This window comes from Rosa rugosa, chromosome 4 (assembly GCF_958449725.1).
Source record: "Rosa rugosa chromosome 4, drRosRugo1.1, whole genome shotgun sequence".
NCBI lineage: Eukaryota > Viridiplantae > Streptophyta > Magnoliopsida > Rosales > Rosaceae > Rosa > Rosa rugosa.
In genome coordinates this window covers 12,835,011-12,853,465 of record NC_084823.1, presented here as the reverse complement: position 1 = coordinate 12,853,465, position 18,455 = coordinate 12,835,011, and the positions used below count along the sequence as shown (strand labels likewise).

The following is an 18,455-nucleotide window of genomic DNA, read 5'->3' as shown; positions in this document are numbered from 1 at the left end:
ATTTCAACAATTATGTATTATTATATGGAAGACGGGCGCGTATTTGTGTCATTATCTTAAAATCCTAAATACCCCCCTCTATTTTTCTTTTTTTTTTTTTTTTTTTTTTTTTTCTTTTTTAGGTTATTGGTAAAAGTCTAAGACCAAAAAAAACAAAGGTTATTGGTAAAAGTCTTAATTGGGGAGGTTGTGATATGTGAAACGGTTACTCCCTAATTTTTATTCAAAATAACTCCATATTAGGGTTTTTCCAACAGACTAGTTAAATTTAAATTTTAGTTATATATAACTATTTTTAAAGTAAAATTCAACTCCAACAAACTAGCTATAGCTAAGTTAAATTTAGCTTTAGCTAGAGAATCATGCATAGCTAAAGCAAAAGTTATATCTCTCTCTCCTTTTTTGTCTACTGTGAGTTTATGATTCGATAAAATATAGTATATTATTTACAGATAGCTACTACTATTGGAGCAACATTGTTAAATCAATGGCTATATTTCACAATTTTAGCTAAATTTAACTAAAAAATAATTCCTACTGTTAGAGATGCTTTTAGGAAGAAAATTCAAAAATGCTCCTCACACTGTCCCGCTGCCCTTGTACGGTGATCGGAGGTGCAAGTGTTGTGGTAAGATTTTGAAGAAGCATGGGTGCAAGACTATGTTGTGGGGTTGCTATTGGGCATGTTGCCTTACCGACGAGCTAGATAAGAGAGAGAGAGAGAGAGAGAGAGAGAGAGAGAGATCACCAAATCAAGGGGAGGAAGAGAGAGGTTGCAAGTGAAATTTGTCATTTTTTTTCGCTAACAGTGATATTTGTCATTTGATAGAGTGGTTTTAGTTGGACTTTCAAATATAATATTTAGACCTCTATTTTTTTTTTCAATTGTTAGTGGATTTTGTCAATTCATATGAAAAGACAGATAACAACAGAGAGAGAAAAATAAAAAAGAAACATAAATTCTTCTTACCTCCACGACAAACTTCATCAATTTTTCTTGTTTACTTTCAAAATATATTCTCCCTTCAATCTCTCATGCTTGGATACGAGATCATACATTTGTAGAAATTTTGAATATGTTATTGTTTCCGATTAAAGTCCTTTTTATGAAATTCACAAATACATCTAACTAGACAAAGATATTATCCTTTTGTCTTGGCCTCACACCGGACAGCCAATTACTGGAAACGGTGAGAGAGATGACCAGCAACCTGATGCCCAAGAAACCAAGGAAGGGAATGACATCCTGGCTCCATAACTTCCACAATTAAACTTACCAAATTGTTCCCCTATAGCAATTGTTGATTGATCAACTTGTACACAACAAAATAGATTAACTATGTTCTCTTAACTATGGTACCTCCTTTGAAATTCAAGAAGAAGTTATTGCTCTAATCAGAATTCTTTGTGATTGAATTGATAGAGATAAAAAATAAAAATAAAAATAAAAATAAAAATAAAAGAACAACAAATTGTTAAAGATACAGATTGAGTGTTTTGGTAAAATTAAGGAGATGTATTTAGCTTTTTAAGTATTCAAAAAGGTGAATTGAGTATTATAAACCGACTTAGTGATTTGTTTTCAAAATTCAAAAACGTTCGTGGGTGTCACGTGAAATGGAGGATTATAGGGTCATATCCTCAGTCCTCACTAACGACTAGACCATTAGAGTTCTTAGTAAAAGATCAGGTGGTCTCAATCCCCATCATGCGACAAATAATTTGGTAGTGTCCTACTCTTGTAAGTAATTTCAAGAATTGATATTAAAATAATTTTTTTAAAATTTCAACTCTTAATATTAAATTTAATGTACGTGACCACAAATTTTTTTATCACGAACAATAATTCTTTAAAAATGAGAGTTTTGATAGAATCCTACTCTAGAAAATATAGTCCCAAAAAAATTGTTTGACATTATGACACCCACACAAGTTCGATCCCCGCTACTAACAATCTCTCATTTGGTGGGCAATCTAGAAAACATCCTGCATAATTCCATACCAATGGACTGGGTTGGGACACTGACCAGTTTCGTAAGTCCTGTTGGGTTGAGGTCGTAGGTTTGCCCTGGCCCTGGTAGTGTAGGGAAGTCTCCCTCTTACCTAAACTTTTTTGGAACAAAAAAAAAAAAAAATTGGAAACCTAGAGACGCGGGTCAATGCTTTTAGTAACTGATGCATCTCCAAAATCTAATTAATTAAACATAAGCCAGAATGAGTATTAGTTATTCAAGTTTATGAAAGCGTGAAATGATCATCAAAAGATATCTGGACACGTGTCCACTTAGACTGAAGCCAAGCCGAGCTGAGGCACTGAGCTATAAATATCAAGCCCTAGAATTATTGTTACAGACTAAACCCCTCATCCAAACAACAGAGTTGAGCAATCGAGCAAGCAAAGCTATAAGGGTTTACGATGTCGAAGAACAAGAATCACAAGAGGAAGAAAGTCAAGAGGGTGAACAAGTCTACGGACCCCAATGTCAGTAGAAATTGAACTCTAAAACTTAATTTATCTACTGACCAGGGATGATTTGCTCACTTACCGTCCGATTTCATCCCTGGTCAGTAGCTGACCAGGTGAACGGGGCCGAACTATCAATACACAGATGTCATATATTTTTTGACAAAATCAAACGAGATGTGACGAAATCAAACAAACCAAGCACAAATACTATATAATCATGTTACCACCGAGCTTTCTTTTCCCCCCTAGAAAGCAAGGAGAAAAATAAAAACCACATTTGGGGTTTACTTCTTGCATACAAAATTGAGAACAACCGTCCCCCAAAATCTAGATACCTGTCAACCGTCCGATTTCAATTGAATGGTAAGTGAGCAAATCATCCCTGGTCAGTAGCTGACACTGACCAGGTGAACGGGACTGATAAACGGCCATGTTCACCTGGTCAACTACTGACCAGGGATGATTTGCTCACTTACCGTCCGATTGAAATCGGACGGTTGACAGATCTCATCCCCCAAAATCTAGATACCTGTCAACCGTTCTATTTCAATCGGATGGTAAGTGAGCAAATCATCCCTGGTCAGTAGCTGAGCAGGTGAATGGGACTGATAAACGACCATGTTCACCTGGTCAGCTACTGACCAGGGATGATTTGCTCATTTACCGTCCGATTGAAATCAGACGGTTGACAGATCTTATCCCCCAAAATCTAGATACCTATCAACTGTCCGATTTCAATCGGATGGTAAGTGAGCAAATCATCCCTGGTCAGTAGCTGACCAGGTGAACGGGACTGATAAACGGCCATGTTCATCTGGTCAGCTACCACCAGGGATGATTTGCTCACTTACCGTCCGATTGAAATCGGACGGTTAACAGATCTCATCCCCCAAAATCTAGATACCTATCAACCGTCCGATTTCAATCGGATGGTAAGTGAGCAAATCATCCCTGGCCAGTAGCTTAACCAGGTGAACGGGACTGTTGATAATTTAGGAGAACTATGAAGAACTAGGTGGGTTTATAGTTTTTGTGAATGGAGTCAAATGATGCTGGCATGGGTTTGGTTGTTTTATTTTACAAGTATGCCTTCTCAAGCTTCTCTTTATTCATGCTCTTTGGAATCAAATTCTCAGTCTCTCATTTTAGCTTTGTTAAATCCAAAGAGTTCGGTTGATTGGATCATGGCTTACCCTGTTCTGGTTCAGATTCGGAAAATGGTTTCTTCCTTTCATTGAGTGAGCCGGTCTTGTTCTAGCAGACATGCTAATCAAGCTGCAGACTTTGTTGCTTCCTTGGCTTTTAGAAGGACATGCCCTCCTGATTGGGTGGAAGACCCTCATCCTTCCCTTGTTCATTTTATATTTTTTGATGCAAGCTTTCCTCCTCCTTGAGTCTGTTTGAGTGTGGGTGTTGAGGTGCTTGTTCTTTGTTTTTTTGTTTGTTGTCATATTGACATTTCTTTGGCAAAAAAAGAAGAAGCATGATTGGAAATGGAGACAAACACAAATAGAGAGAATGATTTGATGTCTATTACATATGTGTTCAATGTCAGATTAATCTACCATAGCTATTGCTTCCAGAAACTGTGTGAGCATTAATATTACAGTTTGTATCAAATTCTAGCTAGAACAAAAACTAAAAATTAAAGAGGGTGAGTCCACCACTATCTAAGGGTGCCAGATTCCTCATACACTGATTAAAAGTCAAACTGCAGAGGCTAACCTCTCTGCCATTGTCATGAGCAAAAGCTAGCTCTGGAAACAGATGTTAGCAAATGCGATAGGAAAAGAACTTCCAAGTCCTCATTAGGACTAGTTCATTCGCCCCATTTCTTCTCCAATGAATAGGTCACTATTTGAGATATGTTCAATGTATAAAGTAATAGCACACTGATTATTGATGATTGGTGTGCAATTGTATTGATGATTGGTGTGAAATTGTATGCCTTATTGTTAAGCAGGTGCGCGTGTTAAGTTATATGTTCTTGTGTTGGTATGCAGGATCACCAAATCCTTTGCAAGTCTTGTCGGGGCGTATTTCAGTGAGAAGCAATATGAAAATCACTTGTCTGATGATAACTGTGGAAAGCTGGGTGACGGTGGAAATCAGAAAAAGGGGAAGAAGGCTACGGGCTTGGAGAAAAAAATGAGGCTTGGTGCCAAGAAGCACAACAAGAATAACTAGTCGGCCACTCCGTTTAAATATGTTGAACCATAACCTCACTTTTTTGGTCATCTCTAAGAGTACTTAAGCTTTTAATTTGATGTGTTTGGAAAATGTTATTGCTTGAATCAGTTTCCATATTGTTTCAGTAGTACTGATACTAGTAGTAAAGTAGCCACAGAGTTTGAGTTAGCAACTAATTAAGTAACAAGCAACCTCTTAGGTGGTGTTGGCTTATATTACTTGAAAGGGTATTCTCCTTTTTTCTTCATTCTTTTGTTCCCTTTTTTTTTCCTGCCAGTAATATTGATGTAGTAACTTGTGTTTGTTTACCAAGGAAGGGGATGGTAACAAAAGGAAAGGGTTTCCGTTGTTGAACAGCTACTGCAGGCATTTCAAAACTCAGACCTCATTTTCTCTGTAACCCAAAGAGAATCCCCTCATCACTTGCATGTCCATTGAACAGTACAATCATCTTAAGCAAAACATGATTGTAAACCCAAACCTCTCAATCATCTAGCCAAACCCCGCATAACCCCAAACCTCTCAATCATCTAGCCAAACCCCGCATAACCCCAAACCTCTCTCTTTCATTGATTAGCCAATTCCTTTAAGACAATTGAAAGAACTATAAGAAGAGAAGGCAATCACTATTGTGTGTCCCCTTATCTTTTTGCCTTCAAGGACAGCAGCTACGACTTCCATTTCTATGATGTGTTTGGCTCTAAAACCAGTCTGGCTAGCAAACAGTCTCTTTTGAGTGCGCGAGCGTACCAACACCGTGCGGTGTAGTCGTCGGGGCATCCCTTGACCTGACTTCTTAATAAACGTTGTGGATGAGGAGAGCACCAACCTCATCACCAGGTTCTTTTCTATGCCTTTCGGAAAAGGACTTCTGCCTTACAGGTAAGGACTTGTGGTGTGATCTCTTGCGTCACCGAATCGATACTCAACGTTGTAAGTTGAGCAGAGCAATCACCGGGAAGTAAGAGAAAGCACAGTTTTGCTAAAGCATGACTTTAGCTTCGCTGGCTTGCGAGGGCATTACCTTCGCTGGTTTCAACTAGGTAGAAGGTAGGTTGCTTCAGAGAGACTTTGGATAATCTGAGAGATTAGTTGATTGAAGAGTTGTGTTTTGTTTACCCTTGAAACCTGGTATTTATACCTAGGGCTTCGACTGTTCCTTGCTATAGAAGGATTATTGATTGAAGATTCTTAATTGGTCTCCGCTACTTGAATCCTATAAGAGCTCGTTTTCCTTACGTTTTCCGGAATGGGCGAAGCTGTAACCGAAACCCAAGTAGGCTCATTTTTGGGCTGCAGTTATCGGCCCGCTATGCTCAATTCTCTTAAAGGATATTGCCAAAATTACTTTTGGGCTCAAACATGATGTATTCCCTTTCTTTGGAAACATGGGTGTTAAGAGGCGCTAGGAATTTGTTAGGGATATATAATTGATGAATGAAATTAAATGTGTTGTGATTTGGCTCAGGTTTAGTTTGGTGGGATTTGGCTCGACCTACATTCATAGTTTTTGTAATACCGAATTGGTCTTCCTAATTGATGTTTCTATTAATGTTGTCGAGAGAGGTTTGGTTTAGTTCTTCCTCTCTGTAATTTACTCTTTTTTATTTGAATAAATACTCCTCGTTTGATCGAGGTTCAATATATATATATATATATATATATATATATATATATATATATATATAGGATTTTTCTCAGATAAGGATGTCCTTAGTTTTTCTTATGGAACGGATTTACTGTTTTCACCCACTTTCCGATCACATTTTCACATCTTAACCGTTCAGTTTTTAGGTCCTAATGTATGGATCACCTCTGCAAAATTTCAGTCAATTTGGTGATCGTTAAGGCGTCCAAAACTGCAATTTACACGAACGAACCGAATCTGTCCAACCGGAACCGTTCATTTACATTGTTGTAATTTGCAGTTTTGAATGCCTTAATGATCACCAATTTGGCTGAAATTTTTCAGAGGTGATCTATACATTAGGACCTAAAAACTGAACGGTTAAGATGTGAAAATTTGATCGGAAAGTGGGTGAAAACCGGAAATCCGTACCTAAGAAAAACTAAGGACGTCCTTAGTGTAGCCGGACTGTATATATATATATATATATATATATATATATATATATATATATATATATATCAGATCCTATCCAGAGCGATGCCTCGCTCTGAAATTTCAGAGCGAGGTTAGGGTTTAGGGTCACTTTTCGGTATCATATCTACATCCTCGACCGTTCAGTTTTTATGTACTAATGTATAGATCATCTCTGCAAAATTTCAGAAAAATTGATAGTCGTTAAGGCATTGATAACTGCCTTAAAGCTAGTACGGTTCAGGTTGGACATATTTAGTTCGTCCATTGGTTTAAGCGAGTTAGATACCTTAAAGATCATCAATTTGGCTGAAATTTTGCAGAGATGATCTATACATTAGTACCTAAAAACTGAACGGTCGAGATGTGGATATGATACCGAAAAGTGACCCTAAACCCTAACCTCACTCTGAAATTTCAAAGCGAGGCATCGTTCTGGATAAGATATGTATATATATATATATATATATATATATATATATATATATATATATTGTGATTTGTGAACGATAGTGACATTGACTAATCGACATGAGCAAGAGTTCAAGTCATTTTCTTATAGTATTTGACACCGGTGGTAACCTGTTTTCAAAAATTTGTACCAATATATAGTTTTGAGGTATTTAAAAATTCATTCTCTGAAACACAAGTTCCAGTTTTGTTAAAACTTAAAATCCTTGAAGAGTGATAATGAAAACTTGCTTTGTGCAAAATGACCAATACAATCTTTCAAGAATATCAAAACTAGAATTAATAACCATATGCTCAGTTTCTGTATGAACTTATTAATTTATGCCATGAAAAGAACAATACTGCAGATTTTATGTTGGGAGATATATTTCTAATTGTTAACTAAAAACCATAGCATACTTAAAACAAACAATACTCAATCAAAATCATCAAATCACACCATCACAGTAATCATATAGTTCTCAAAACCAAAACTTCATATCACGCGATTACAGTAAGTCATTCAACCATATATGCAGAATTCCTTCAATATGCATGATCAAGCATTCCAAATATGATTATGACAACCCTTTCCATATGCTAAACAGTAATCCATATGACAACCCTTTCCATATGCAGAAATTGAAAAACAAGTTCTGGAATTCCCAATGAACATACCTTGGCCTCTGCTACAGCGCTGCAACAATTATTTTATAGCGGAAGCAAAAAGAAAACAAGCAGCAATTTCAACCCTTTCCACATGATCCAATCAATTCTAAAGAGGGGTCTTGAATCCCATAACTGAGAATTCATCTCAGTAATCCCTATCTGAACCCGATCCCTAAAGCAAAATGACCGTTATATTCTAACGGTCATATTCTTTAAATAATACATAATTCTGGACTCGGGTTTGGGCCTATTTACTTAATGAGTTGAATTAATACCAAAACCGGGTTAAACAATATTTAAGGCCTGCTTTAGTCTAAACAAAAAATATATTTTATTTTTCAGAAAATAGTTTTCACAATATGAATTTTCTGAACCAAAACAAAAACGCATGATATGTGTTTTATGAAATTCGTAAGCTCTGGTACCATTTGTTAAATCTACATGATGCAACAACAAAACACATCAACCACAAGATCTAATCGTACAACACAAATCAAGAACAATAAACCAACTGCATAACATCCACACAGAAACTGCAGAATAGCTTTCCTAGTGGAACTAGGACTCCACCTGGATCATTGACGCTCTGGATCCCTGCAGAAACAACTTGACCAAGGTTAGACATCTTAAGCAACTGGAATGAGAATGAATAACAGTAGCAGAACTCGAGAGAAAGGTCTTCTGTATGTCAACACCAAAAGCTTCAGAATGGGGCTGAACAATATGCAAAAACTGGTGATGAATATAGGGACTTTCCTCCCTATTTATATTGGCCAAAACCACGAGTTAGACTCATCCCATAAGGAGTCTAAAACTGACTGAATGTCTATTACTTAGAGAGGCTTAATTCTATCACAACACTTAATGCTAATCAGGTTAATTAGCTAATGAGTTCCCTACTTCTACTAGGAGATATACACCCAAATAGATAACCGGAATTAGAGTTGTAGTTATGTACTTCTTGTTATTTCCATAGGATTAAATCAATTGGTTTTATCTTAATGTAAATCAGATGATGTCAAGTCCACATATTCTAACAGATCCAATATTACATGAAAACGACTGCATTGTTGTCGTCATAACTAAGGCACTTTACCAAATTGCTTTTATTAGACTTGGTAAGGACACAACATGGACTTATATTGATGCATGGAAGCATACGTGGTCGATCGTGGATTTGAGGAAGTTATTTTTCTTGAAAATAAATTTTATGGTGTGCAAAACAGTTGCAAACTTTTGTCTTTTGAGGTTGAACCAAGTAGAAATTCTGATCTAGAATTGGTTGCACGCGGTATTCTACCAGATCGCTACATCAAGAAATATTTAGTATACACAGATGAGAAAGAATTGTTGATGGTTCAAAATATTACAACAGAAAAATTCAAAGTTTATCAATTAAATTTTGATAACCGTAAGTGGACCAAGAAAAACACATTAGGTGATATTGCACTCTTCCTCGGTGATAACTCTTCATTTTCTGTGTTGGCTGCAAGTTTTCTAGGATGTCTTCTGGATTGCATATACTTCATGCATGATTCTAATCCTATACGTATTAAACTTGGGGCAGACGGACCTACTGATTTTGGTGTTTATAAATTTGAAAGTAAAATGTTTTTACCGGTCCAAACCACTCACGCTTCGACCATAGTGAAGATGAGCAATCAACCACCAATCTGGATTTTGCCAACTTTCCAACTGTAATTTCCTTTTGTCTGTGTCTTTACTCTTTTCTTGATTCTTTAGTCAAATTTTATAGGACTAATTTCAGTTTACCCTCCTGAGATTAGGGGTCGTCATCATGTTAGTCCCTCTAGTTTCAATTTAATCAGTAACACCCTTGTACTCTCCAAATTCATCAGCCGTGTCCAATTTTTGGACTTCCGTCCAAATTGGCTGTTAAATCTGTTATGTGGGCCCCACTTAAGGGGTAAAATGGTAATTTTGAGCTCCAAATTATAAAAATAAAAAAATAAAAAAATTCTGTTTTTTCCTTTTTTTTTTTTTTTTCTTCTTCTGTTTCTTCGCTTATTTTTTATTTTTTTATTTTTTATATATATATTTTTTTTTAAATTTTGTCTTCAACCTATACACCACAAGTTATAATAGGTTTATAAAAACAAAAAAAATACTCTAGGTGTTTCTTCGTTTTTTTTTATTTTTTATTTTTATAAATTTTGTCTTCAACCTATACAACGCAAGTTATAATAGGTTTATAAAAACAAAAAAAATACTCTAGGTGGTTAAAAAGTCGCTCGCTGGTCTACGATATTTGTGATATATCTCCGATAAAGCGAAGAATTTTAGGCTATATCTGTAAAATATAATAGGTTTATAAAGTGAAGAATTTTAGGATATATCCCCAATAAAGTGAAGAAATATCTATAAAATATGATTAAAAAAATAAATACAGATATTTCTTCACTTTATTGGGGATATATCCTAAAATTCTTCGCTTTATCGAAGATATACCACAAATATCGTAGACCAGCGAGCGAAGAATTTTAGGATATATCCCCAATAAAGTGAAGAAATATCAGTATTTATTTTTTTTTTATCATATTTTACAAATATTTCTTCACTTTATTGGGGATATATCCTATTATTCTTCACTTTATAAACATATTATATTTTATAGATGTATTTTACAGATATATCCTAAAATTTTTCGCTTTATCGGAGATATATCACAAATATCGTAGACCAGCGAGCGTCTTTTTAACCACCTAGAGTATTTTTTTTTTTTTTTTATAAACCTATTATAACTTGTGGTATATAGGTTGAAGACAAAATTTATAAAAATAAAAAATAAAAAAAAACGAAGAAGCACCTAGAGTATTTTTTTTGTTTTTATAAACCTATTATAACTTGTGGTGTATAGGTTGAAGACAAAATTATAAAAAATAATAATAATAGTAAGCGAAGAAACAGAAAAGAAAAAAAAAAAAAAAACAGAATTTTTTTTTTATAATTTGGAGCTCAAAATTACTATTTTACCCCTAAGTGGGGCCCACATAACAGATTTAACAGCCAATTTGGACGGAGGTCCAAACATTGGACAAGGCTGATGAATTTGGAGAGTACAAGGGTGTTACTAATTAAATTGAAACTCGAGGGACTAACATGATGACGACCCCTAACCTCAGGGGGTAAACTGAAATTAGTCCAATTTTATATGTAGAAGGATACGATTTTCTTTTCTTTTGGTGTTAAACATATTAAAAAAAAATTCCTTGAAATTGCTAATCTTGTTATCTTCAATTCTTCATAATCAAACTCAGATAAGTTTTGGTTTCTCTTTCTTTTATTTGTTCATGATAAGACCATAGGTGCTTGATGAATCCCTCGCCTAGGGCTAAAGATGTTGCCATTCCCGAAGTATATGCAAATATTTGAAGAAATGGCAACTTCTATCAATCAAGTTGATAAAAGTTGCTTCATAATCAGATGGTAGCGATCCTTAATTTCTTTTATATGTGGCTTGAAGTTGCCATTTCGTATTAGCATAGTTAGTAAAAGTACTGAAAGAAGTTGCCGTTTTCCATCATGTTATATAATTGAATTTGCCAAGTTTTCTTCTAATCTATGATCTTGAAATATTTTTGGTAGTGTCATCACCTGCACATTATAAGATTAAATTAAGAGCTAGGCAGCATGCACTTTGGAATTACTTATTAAGAACAAGCAAAATAAACTCAAGTCTTTTCACTCACCAGTAAGTATTCTTGGTGGTAAAAACAAACTTTTGTGCCTTTTATTATAAGATATGAATCTATATATATAGCAGAGTTATCAATAATTGTTAATTTACTTGCAGAAAAGAAAAAGGTGATGAACGTGGATGGCTAGTAACAACTTAATAACGGTTCGTTTCTTCAGTTTGGAAAGGAAAAGATGATAATTAACTGTCTGCATATGCATTCACAATGTAAAAACTTGATGCCCCTAAGGCCCTAATAATATATGAAGACATATAGCTATATTGGGGCTATACATAACCTAGTACCAGTAAACAAGTGCAGTCCACAACCTCTGTGCTAAACTATATACTAAGAAGCTGCATATTCGTCCAAAAAATAAAAAAAATAAAAAAAGAAGAAGCTGCATATATAATTCACTTTTTGTTTAAGTATATTGGTATTGAGAGAGATTGATGAGAGAAGTGTATTTCATTATAGAGAATAGGAGCCCTATATATAGGGATTACAAAGTGCATAATCTAAGAGTACAAGGATTCCTTATCTAACTTGGAGTAGGAAACCTCTCCTATTACAACTATAGAACTTATCCTAGTTTGACTAGGCACACTAAGTGTCAATATCCTTCAACACTCCCCCTTGTGCCGCTCAAACTTGGTGGTGACGCTTCATCCGTTGCCTCGTTAAAAACCTTGCTCAAGTGAAAAACCCTGTGGAATAAAAATGAACTCAAGGAGGAGAAAAGAGTGCAACACGTCCTTGATCCTTCGAGACTGAGTAACTCCCCCTGATGTCGAAATCTCCCCCTGATTGCTACAATCATGGGAGTTCGGATAACCTTCTTAATCCGATACTCTTCACATGTTTCTCGAAGGTGGATTTAGGTAACGACTTAGTGAATAAGTCCGCTACATTATCCTCTGATCGGATTTGATTCACTTCAATCTTTAGAAGTGATTGTTGTTGCTGATTATAAAAGAACTTAGGCGATATATGCTTGGTGTTGTCGCCCTTGATGAAACCTAACTTCATTTGTGCAATACAAGCTGCATTATCCTCATAAATGCATGTAGGTTCATCTGTGGTAGACTTCAAACCACAACTTCCTTGAATGTGTCGAATTACAGACCTTAGCCATACACATTCACGTACCGCTTCATGTAGAGCAATAATCTCTGCATGATTTGAGGAAGTAGCAACAAGGGTCTGTTTCGTAGACCTCCAAGATATCGCAGTGCTTCCCATGGTAAAGACATAACCTGTTTGGGAGTGACCTTTGTGAGGGTCAGAGAGGTACCCTGCATCAGCAAAACCCATCAAGACATCATTGTCGTTTTGATGGAGGGAGATAGGAGGACGCCGGCCACCATGAGCGGCGGCGGCAACATGGCCGGCGGCCATTCCATGGACGGGGGCGTTTTGCCTTTTGGGGTCCGATCCCAATTTTCCGTCATTCCTTTTCTCTCTGTAGGGATAGAATAGGCCCATATCAATCGTACCTCTTAGGTATCGAAAGATGGTCGTTACACCAATCCAATGGCGGCGTGTTGGCGCAGAGCTGTGTCGAGCTAACAAGTTCACTGCGAATGAGATATCCGGTCTTGTGCATTGAGCTAAGTACAATAATGCGCCTATTGCACTTAAATAGGGCACTTCGGCCTCTAAGGGTTCTTCGTCCTCATCCCTTGGACGAAACGGATCTTTTCCGGGCTCAAGACTACGGCCGATCATGGGAGTACTCGCAGGCTTCGCTTTATCTTCATTAAAGCGCCTTAGAATTTTCTGAGTATATGCAGACTGATGGATCAAAATCCCATCACTACGGTGCTCGAGTTCTAAACCGAGACAAAACTGTGTTTTCCCAAGATCTTTCATCTCAAATTCGGATTTCAAGTATTTAGCAGTTTCCTTCAACTCAACTAGAGTTCCAATTAGGTTCATGTCATCCACATAAACTGCTACGATTGCAAATCCGGAACTTGTTCTTTTAATGAACACGCATGGGCATATTTTATTGTTAATATATCCCTTCCCAATCAAGTAGTTACTTAGACGGTTATACCACATCCGTCCAGATTGTTTTAATCCATATAGTGAGCGTTTTAATCTTATTGAAAACGCGCTCCGTGGTTTAGAGCCACTTGATTTGGGTAATTGAAGTCCATCTGGAACCTTCATATATATCTCTGAATCTAGATCCCCATAGAGATATGCTGTAACCACATCCATAAGTTGCATGTCAAGTTTTTCGGAAACTACCAAACTGACAAGGTAGCAGAACGTTATAACGTCCATTACGGGAGAATATGTCTCCTCGTAGTCGATTCCAGGGCGTTGTGAGAAACCTTGCGCCACAAGGCGGGCTTTATATCTTACCACCTCATTTTTCTCATTACGCTTTCTAACAAAGACCCATTTATGGCCAACAGGCTTTACACTTGGGGGTGTCTGCGTTACAGGCCCAAATACCTGTCTCTTTGTTAGTGAATCCAATTCAACCTGGATCGCATCTTTCCATTTAGGCCAATCTGCTCTTCGTTGACATTCTTCAACAGAGCGAGGTTCGATATCATCATATTCTATAATTCCTTTTGCAATATGATATGCGAATGCATCATCAATCGCCATAGAATTTCTATTCATCATCTCATGTACACTAGTGTAATTTATGGAGATCTCTTTATTCTCTGGAGTTGGTTCTGACATTGGAGAGTCCCCCAATGATGTCTCTTGGACATAACCATAATCCGGAATATTCTCATGAGATGGATTATTCACATCGATGATTAATGGATTATTTTGTGCCAAACTCGCTTTCTTTCTTGGGCGAGAATCCATCGAACCTATGGGCCTCCCGCGCTTCCTGGCAGGAGACGTGGGCCTAGCCAAAACGTCACCATCATTGAGAGATGGGACGTTGGCGCCATGCTCATGCATTCTTGAGTTGGCGTCATGTCCTCTACTTTTAGGGACATCAATCCTTGCAGGCACGTTTGCAGCAGGTATGTGTGATCTCGTCACTTTAGCGATATCAGAAAACGCATCAGGCATCGATTCTGCTACGTTCTGAAGATCGAGGATTCTCCGCACTTCAATTTCGGACTGTGCGGTTCGGGGATCAAGATGAGACAGAGTGGGGACAGACCACGACAATTCATGTCGTTCCTGTTGAACATTGATGTTCTTATCTCCCCCTAACGACGGGAAGACTGTCTCATCGAAGTGACAATCCGCAAATCTAGCGGTAAAGAGATCGCCTGTCAAGGGTTCTATGTAGCGGATAATCGTTGGAGAATCATATCCAACATAAATGCCTAATCGTCTTTGAGGACCCATTTTGGTGCGCTGTGGTGGCGCAATTGGCACATAAACTGCACACCCAAATATGCGTAAGTGTGAGACATTAGGCTCATACCCAGTAACCATCTGGGACGCAGAGAAAGGTTGAGTGGCAGTGGGCCTCAGACGAATAAGTACAGCTGCATGCAATATTGCATAGCCCCAAGCAGAAATAGGGAGATTGGTGCTCATTACCAATGCCCTAGCGACCATTTGTAGTCGTTTAATGGCGGCTTCTGCGAGACCATTTTGGGTGTGAACATGAGGAACAGGATGTTCAACATCAATCCCAATGGACATGCAATAATCATCAAAAGTCTTTGATGTAAACTCTCCAGCATTGTCTAATCTTATAGACTTAATAGGATGATCAGGGTGGTGAGCCCTTAACTTAATTATTTGTGCTAGGAGTTTAGCAAATGCAGCGTTCCTTGTGGACAATAGCATGACATGTGACCAGCGTGTCGATGCATCAACCAATACCATAAAATATCGAAATGGTCCGCATGATGGTTGAATAGGTCCACAAATATCACCTTGGATTCTTTGCAAGAATGGTATATTTTCTTTGGTGTCCTTTACATAGGATGGTCTCGATCCTAACTTTGCTAAAGAGCAGGCTTTGCAGAACGAATGATGGGCTTTAGAAACAACCAATGAGGATTTTGGTTGAGCCATGAAGTCACAATGGACTTTAGAAGTAGAAATTCGAGTCAGAGGAGCAGAGGGGGCGTCAAAGCCACCCTTGAGCCGCAGGGGGATGGCGGCGCCGGCTAGTGGTGGCCGGACTTGAAGGGGGAAGGCGCCGTGAGGCGCAGGTGCTCCTCCTTGATCCAAATTTCGAGTTTTACTTCCTTTCGTTCTGAAAAAGGGATGTCCGTGTGAAGTCTTTAATATACGGATCATCATGTCACGACCTGGGTGTCCCAAACGGTCGTGCCAAAGCCTATATGTGTCGGAATCCCATAAATCATCTCTCATGACATGGTTGGATTCAATGACTCGAATAGTGGTTGCGTACAACCCACTAGAGCGACACATAAGTTTCTCTAAGACTCGTTTATGTCCGTAGTCATTAGAGGTGATGCAAAGGAACTCTTGTCCATTCTCACAATGTGTTTCCACATGAAAACCATTGGCTCTTATATCTTTGAAGCTTAATAGGGTTCTTCCTGCCCTAGGAGCATAAAGAGCTTCGGTGACATTTAAACTCGTGCCATTTGGCAACAGAAATTGGGCTGGTCCTCGACCATGGATCAATCGAGATGATCCAGCCATCGTAGTCACGGAAGATCGAGATGGTGTCATCCATAGAAATAGCTGTCTATTTCGAAGGATAGTATGTGTAGTTGCACTATCCACGAGGCATTCTAGCTCTCCAGGAAACATACTGAAAAATAATAAAGTTCGAATTAAACATATGTCCAAGACATTGTATAGAACAAATCGAAAACTTTATTAAAATAGCCAATGATTACATCAAAGTTTCTTGACCAAAATCTAATCCAATATAAAAATCAAACCGTAGACAAATCGTAGTCACTCAATCCGTTCGGTAATTTCAATTTAGTTGTGACCAGGTAAGGTAAGGCGAGATTTTGGTGGAGCGTTGCTCACTTTTAAAACCGTTCTCTCATATTAAACCTTGCCTAGACATCACAAGTACTCTTGAGTACGCCTAGAGGGAAAAAGTTAATACAATAAGTCATTTATTGATTTAAGGCATAATAGCCATTACATAATTCTTGGAAAAATAAGGGACTATACTAATCAAAATCTGCAGCATCCTTGTGCAATTCTTTGTCAGATTTGAAGTTCGCTATGGTGAGATTGACGTTGGCATCATCACCATCTTCTTCTTGTATATTTTCGGCAAGATTGGCTTCATGCTCTCTGAAGTCTCTAAATGCCTTGTAATGCGCAGCTAATTGTTTGCTTGCTTTGCATTGTTTGAACCAATGCTCACTAGATCCACATCGATGACACATGTCATTGTGATTTCCTCCCTTTAATTGAGGTGCATTGTTTGCACTTGGGTGGCGTCCCTTATAGGAGTTGGCGCCATTCCCACGGCCTTGGGTGGCTCCTCCACGTCCTGGAGCCCCACGGCCTCCTCTCCCACGTTGCCATGTATTGCCACGTGATCGTCCTTCATTCTGACGAGTACCTTCCTTTGTAGGGCGGTTATATGGACCAGAACGTCCGTTGTGTCCCTGATTCTTAGGGTTCCGCTCCTTGCGCCCTCCTTTGGGTGCATTATTATAATTTGCCTCATGAACGCTCTTAGTTCCGATGGGCCTTGAATTATAATTTTTCACGAGGATATTATCATGCTTTTCAGCTACAGACATAATATTAATTAGCTGATGAAACCTCGTGAGCCGTCCAGTATTGAATTCAGTTCGGTATTGCTTTGATAGCAAAATAGCTGCGACGGGGAAGGTGGAGAGAGTTTTCTCAATTAGTTCTTGCTCTGTGACAGGTTGTCCACAGAACCCCAACATGGTCTTGAGGCGAAGAACTTCTGAATTATATTCAGCTACAGACTTGAAGTCAGCAAATCGTAGATTGTTCCATTGAACTTTCAAGTCAGGGAGGAGGGTATCCTTTACATTACCAAAACGCTCTTCTAGCGCAACCCATAATTCTCTAGCATCCTTGATTGCCATGTACTCCAATCGGAGTGATTTATCCATGTGGCGCCTTATCAAAATAAGGGCGGTGGCATTATTCGTAGCCGTACGCTCGAATAAGAGATCTGGATTTGGTGCCTGAATTACGGGTAGGATCCCTTTTGAAGTGAGATGATTCTCAACATCCGTGACCCAACTATGATATTCCGAGCCAGTTGAGTCAAGGATAGGAAAGTCAAGTTTTGACATCCTGAAATAAGAAGAAGAAATATATTAGTTTCGGAGTTTAAAACTTCCACGACAACTAAATATTGAGATTTCCGAGCTATGCTACCAAGAAATCGATTTCCAAGAAAATTGGATTAGACCGAAACAATGATGTTTATAAGGTCATTAATCGATGCTTGCGGACGCTCTTAGTCCGAAGTCTTACGAACGCTCTTAGTTCGTTTATAGCGCAAATCCCCACGATTCCGCTTTCTCAAAATCGAACCCACGTTATAAGAAAGGTGGGATGTAGAAGAAGGGAGGTTTTTAAGTCCCCGAGAAAAAGAAAGAATTTCAAATTAGGAACTTTAAAACTTACTCTTTTGGATACTTACTTGTTGGTTTTGAATCACGCGCGTGTCGATGCAGGCGTGATGGGGCGAAGTAATCTAAGTAGAGGCATGCAGCGGATGCGGGGCAGCAGGGGCTGCGGTGGTGATTGCAGTTAAGGATTTTAGTTGCTGCCGAAGAATGCAGGATGAGGCAGGGCCGAGAGGGCTGCAGGAGCAGTTGCAGGCTAGCAGCTTGAGGCAAGGCTGCAGGTGCACGGGCACGCAAGCAGGCAGCTGCGGACGCAGGGGCGAGCTGGCAGGGCAGGCAGCAGGGCTGCAGGCGCACGGGCGCGCTGGCAAGCAGACGAGCGC

General features: G+C 38.3%; 1 protein-coding gene across 1 annotated transcript; it reads right to left on the bottom strand.

The window, feature by feature from the left end:
* Positions 1 to 8,370: 8,370 nt before the first annotated feature.
* Positions 8,371 to 18,436, bottom strand: LOC133744363 (uncharacterized). The gene is made up of 3 exons (XM_062172486.1): positions 18,147 to 18,436; positions 16,761 to 17,794; positions 8,371 to 8,471 (listed from the first exon to the last, which is right to left on the bottom strand). Exons 2-3 carry the CDS (start codon positions 17,791 to 17,793, stop codon positions 8,371 to 8,373), a joined length of 1,134 nt encoding a protein of 377 aa, XP_062028470.1. The 5' UTR covers position 17,794; positions 18,147 to 18,436.
* Between the last annotated feature and the right edge of the window lie 19 nt (positions 18,437 to 18,455).

Bases quoted from the DNA above. Each gene is read 5' to 3' on its own strand.
- LOC133744363 (XM_062172486.1), bottom strand. From the start codon at position 17,793: ATGTCAAAACTTGACTTTCCTATCCTTGACTCAACTGGCTCGGAATAT. The intron at 8,472-16,760 runs GTGATGATGCCA...TTGTTTCTGCAG, and splicing joins AAATATACAAGAAGAAGATG to GGATCCAGAGCGTCAATGAT.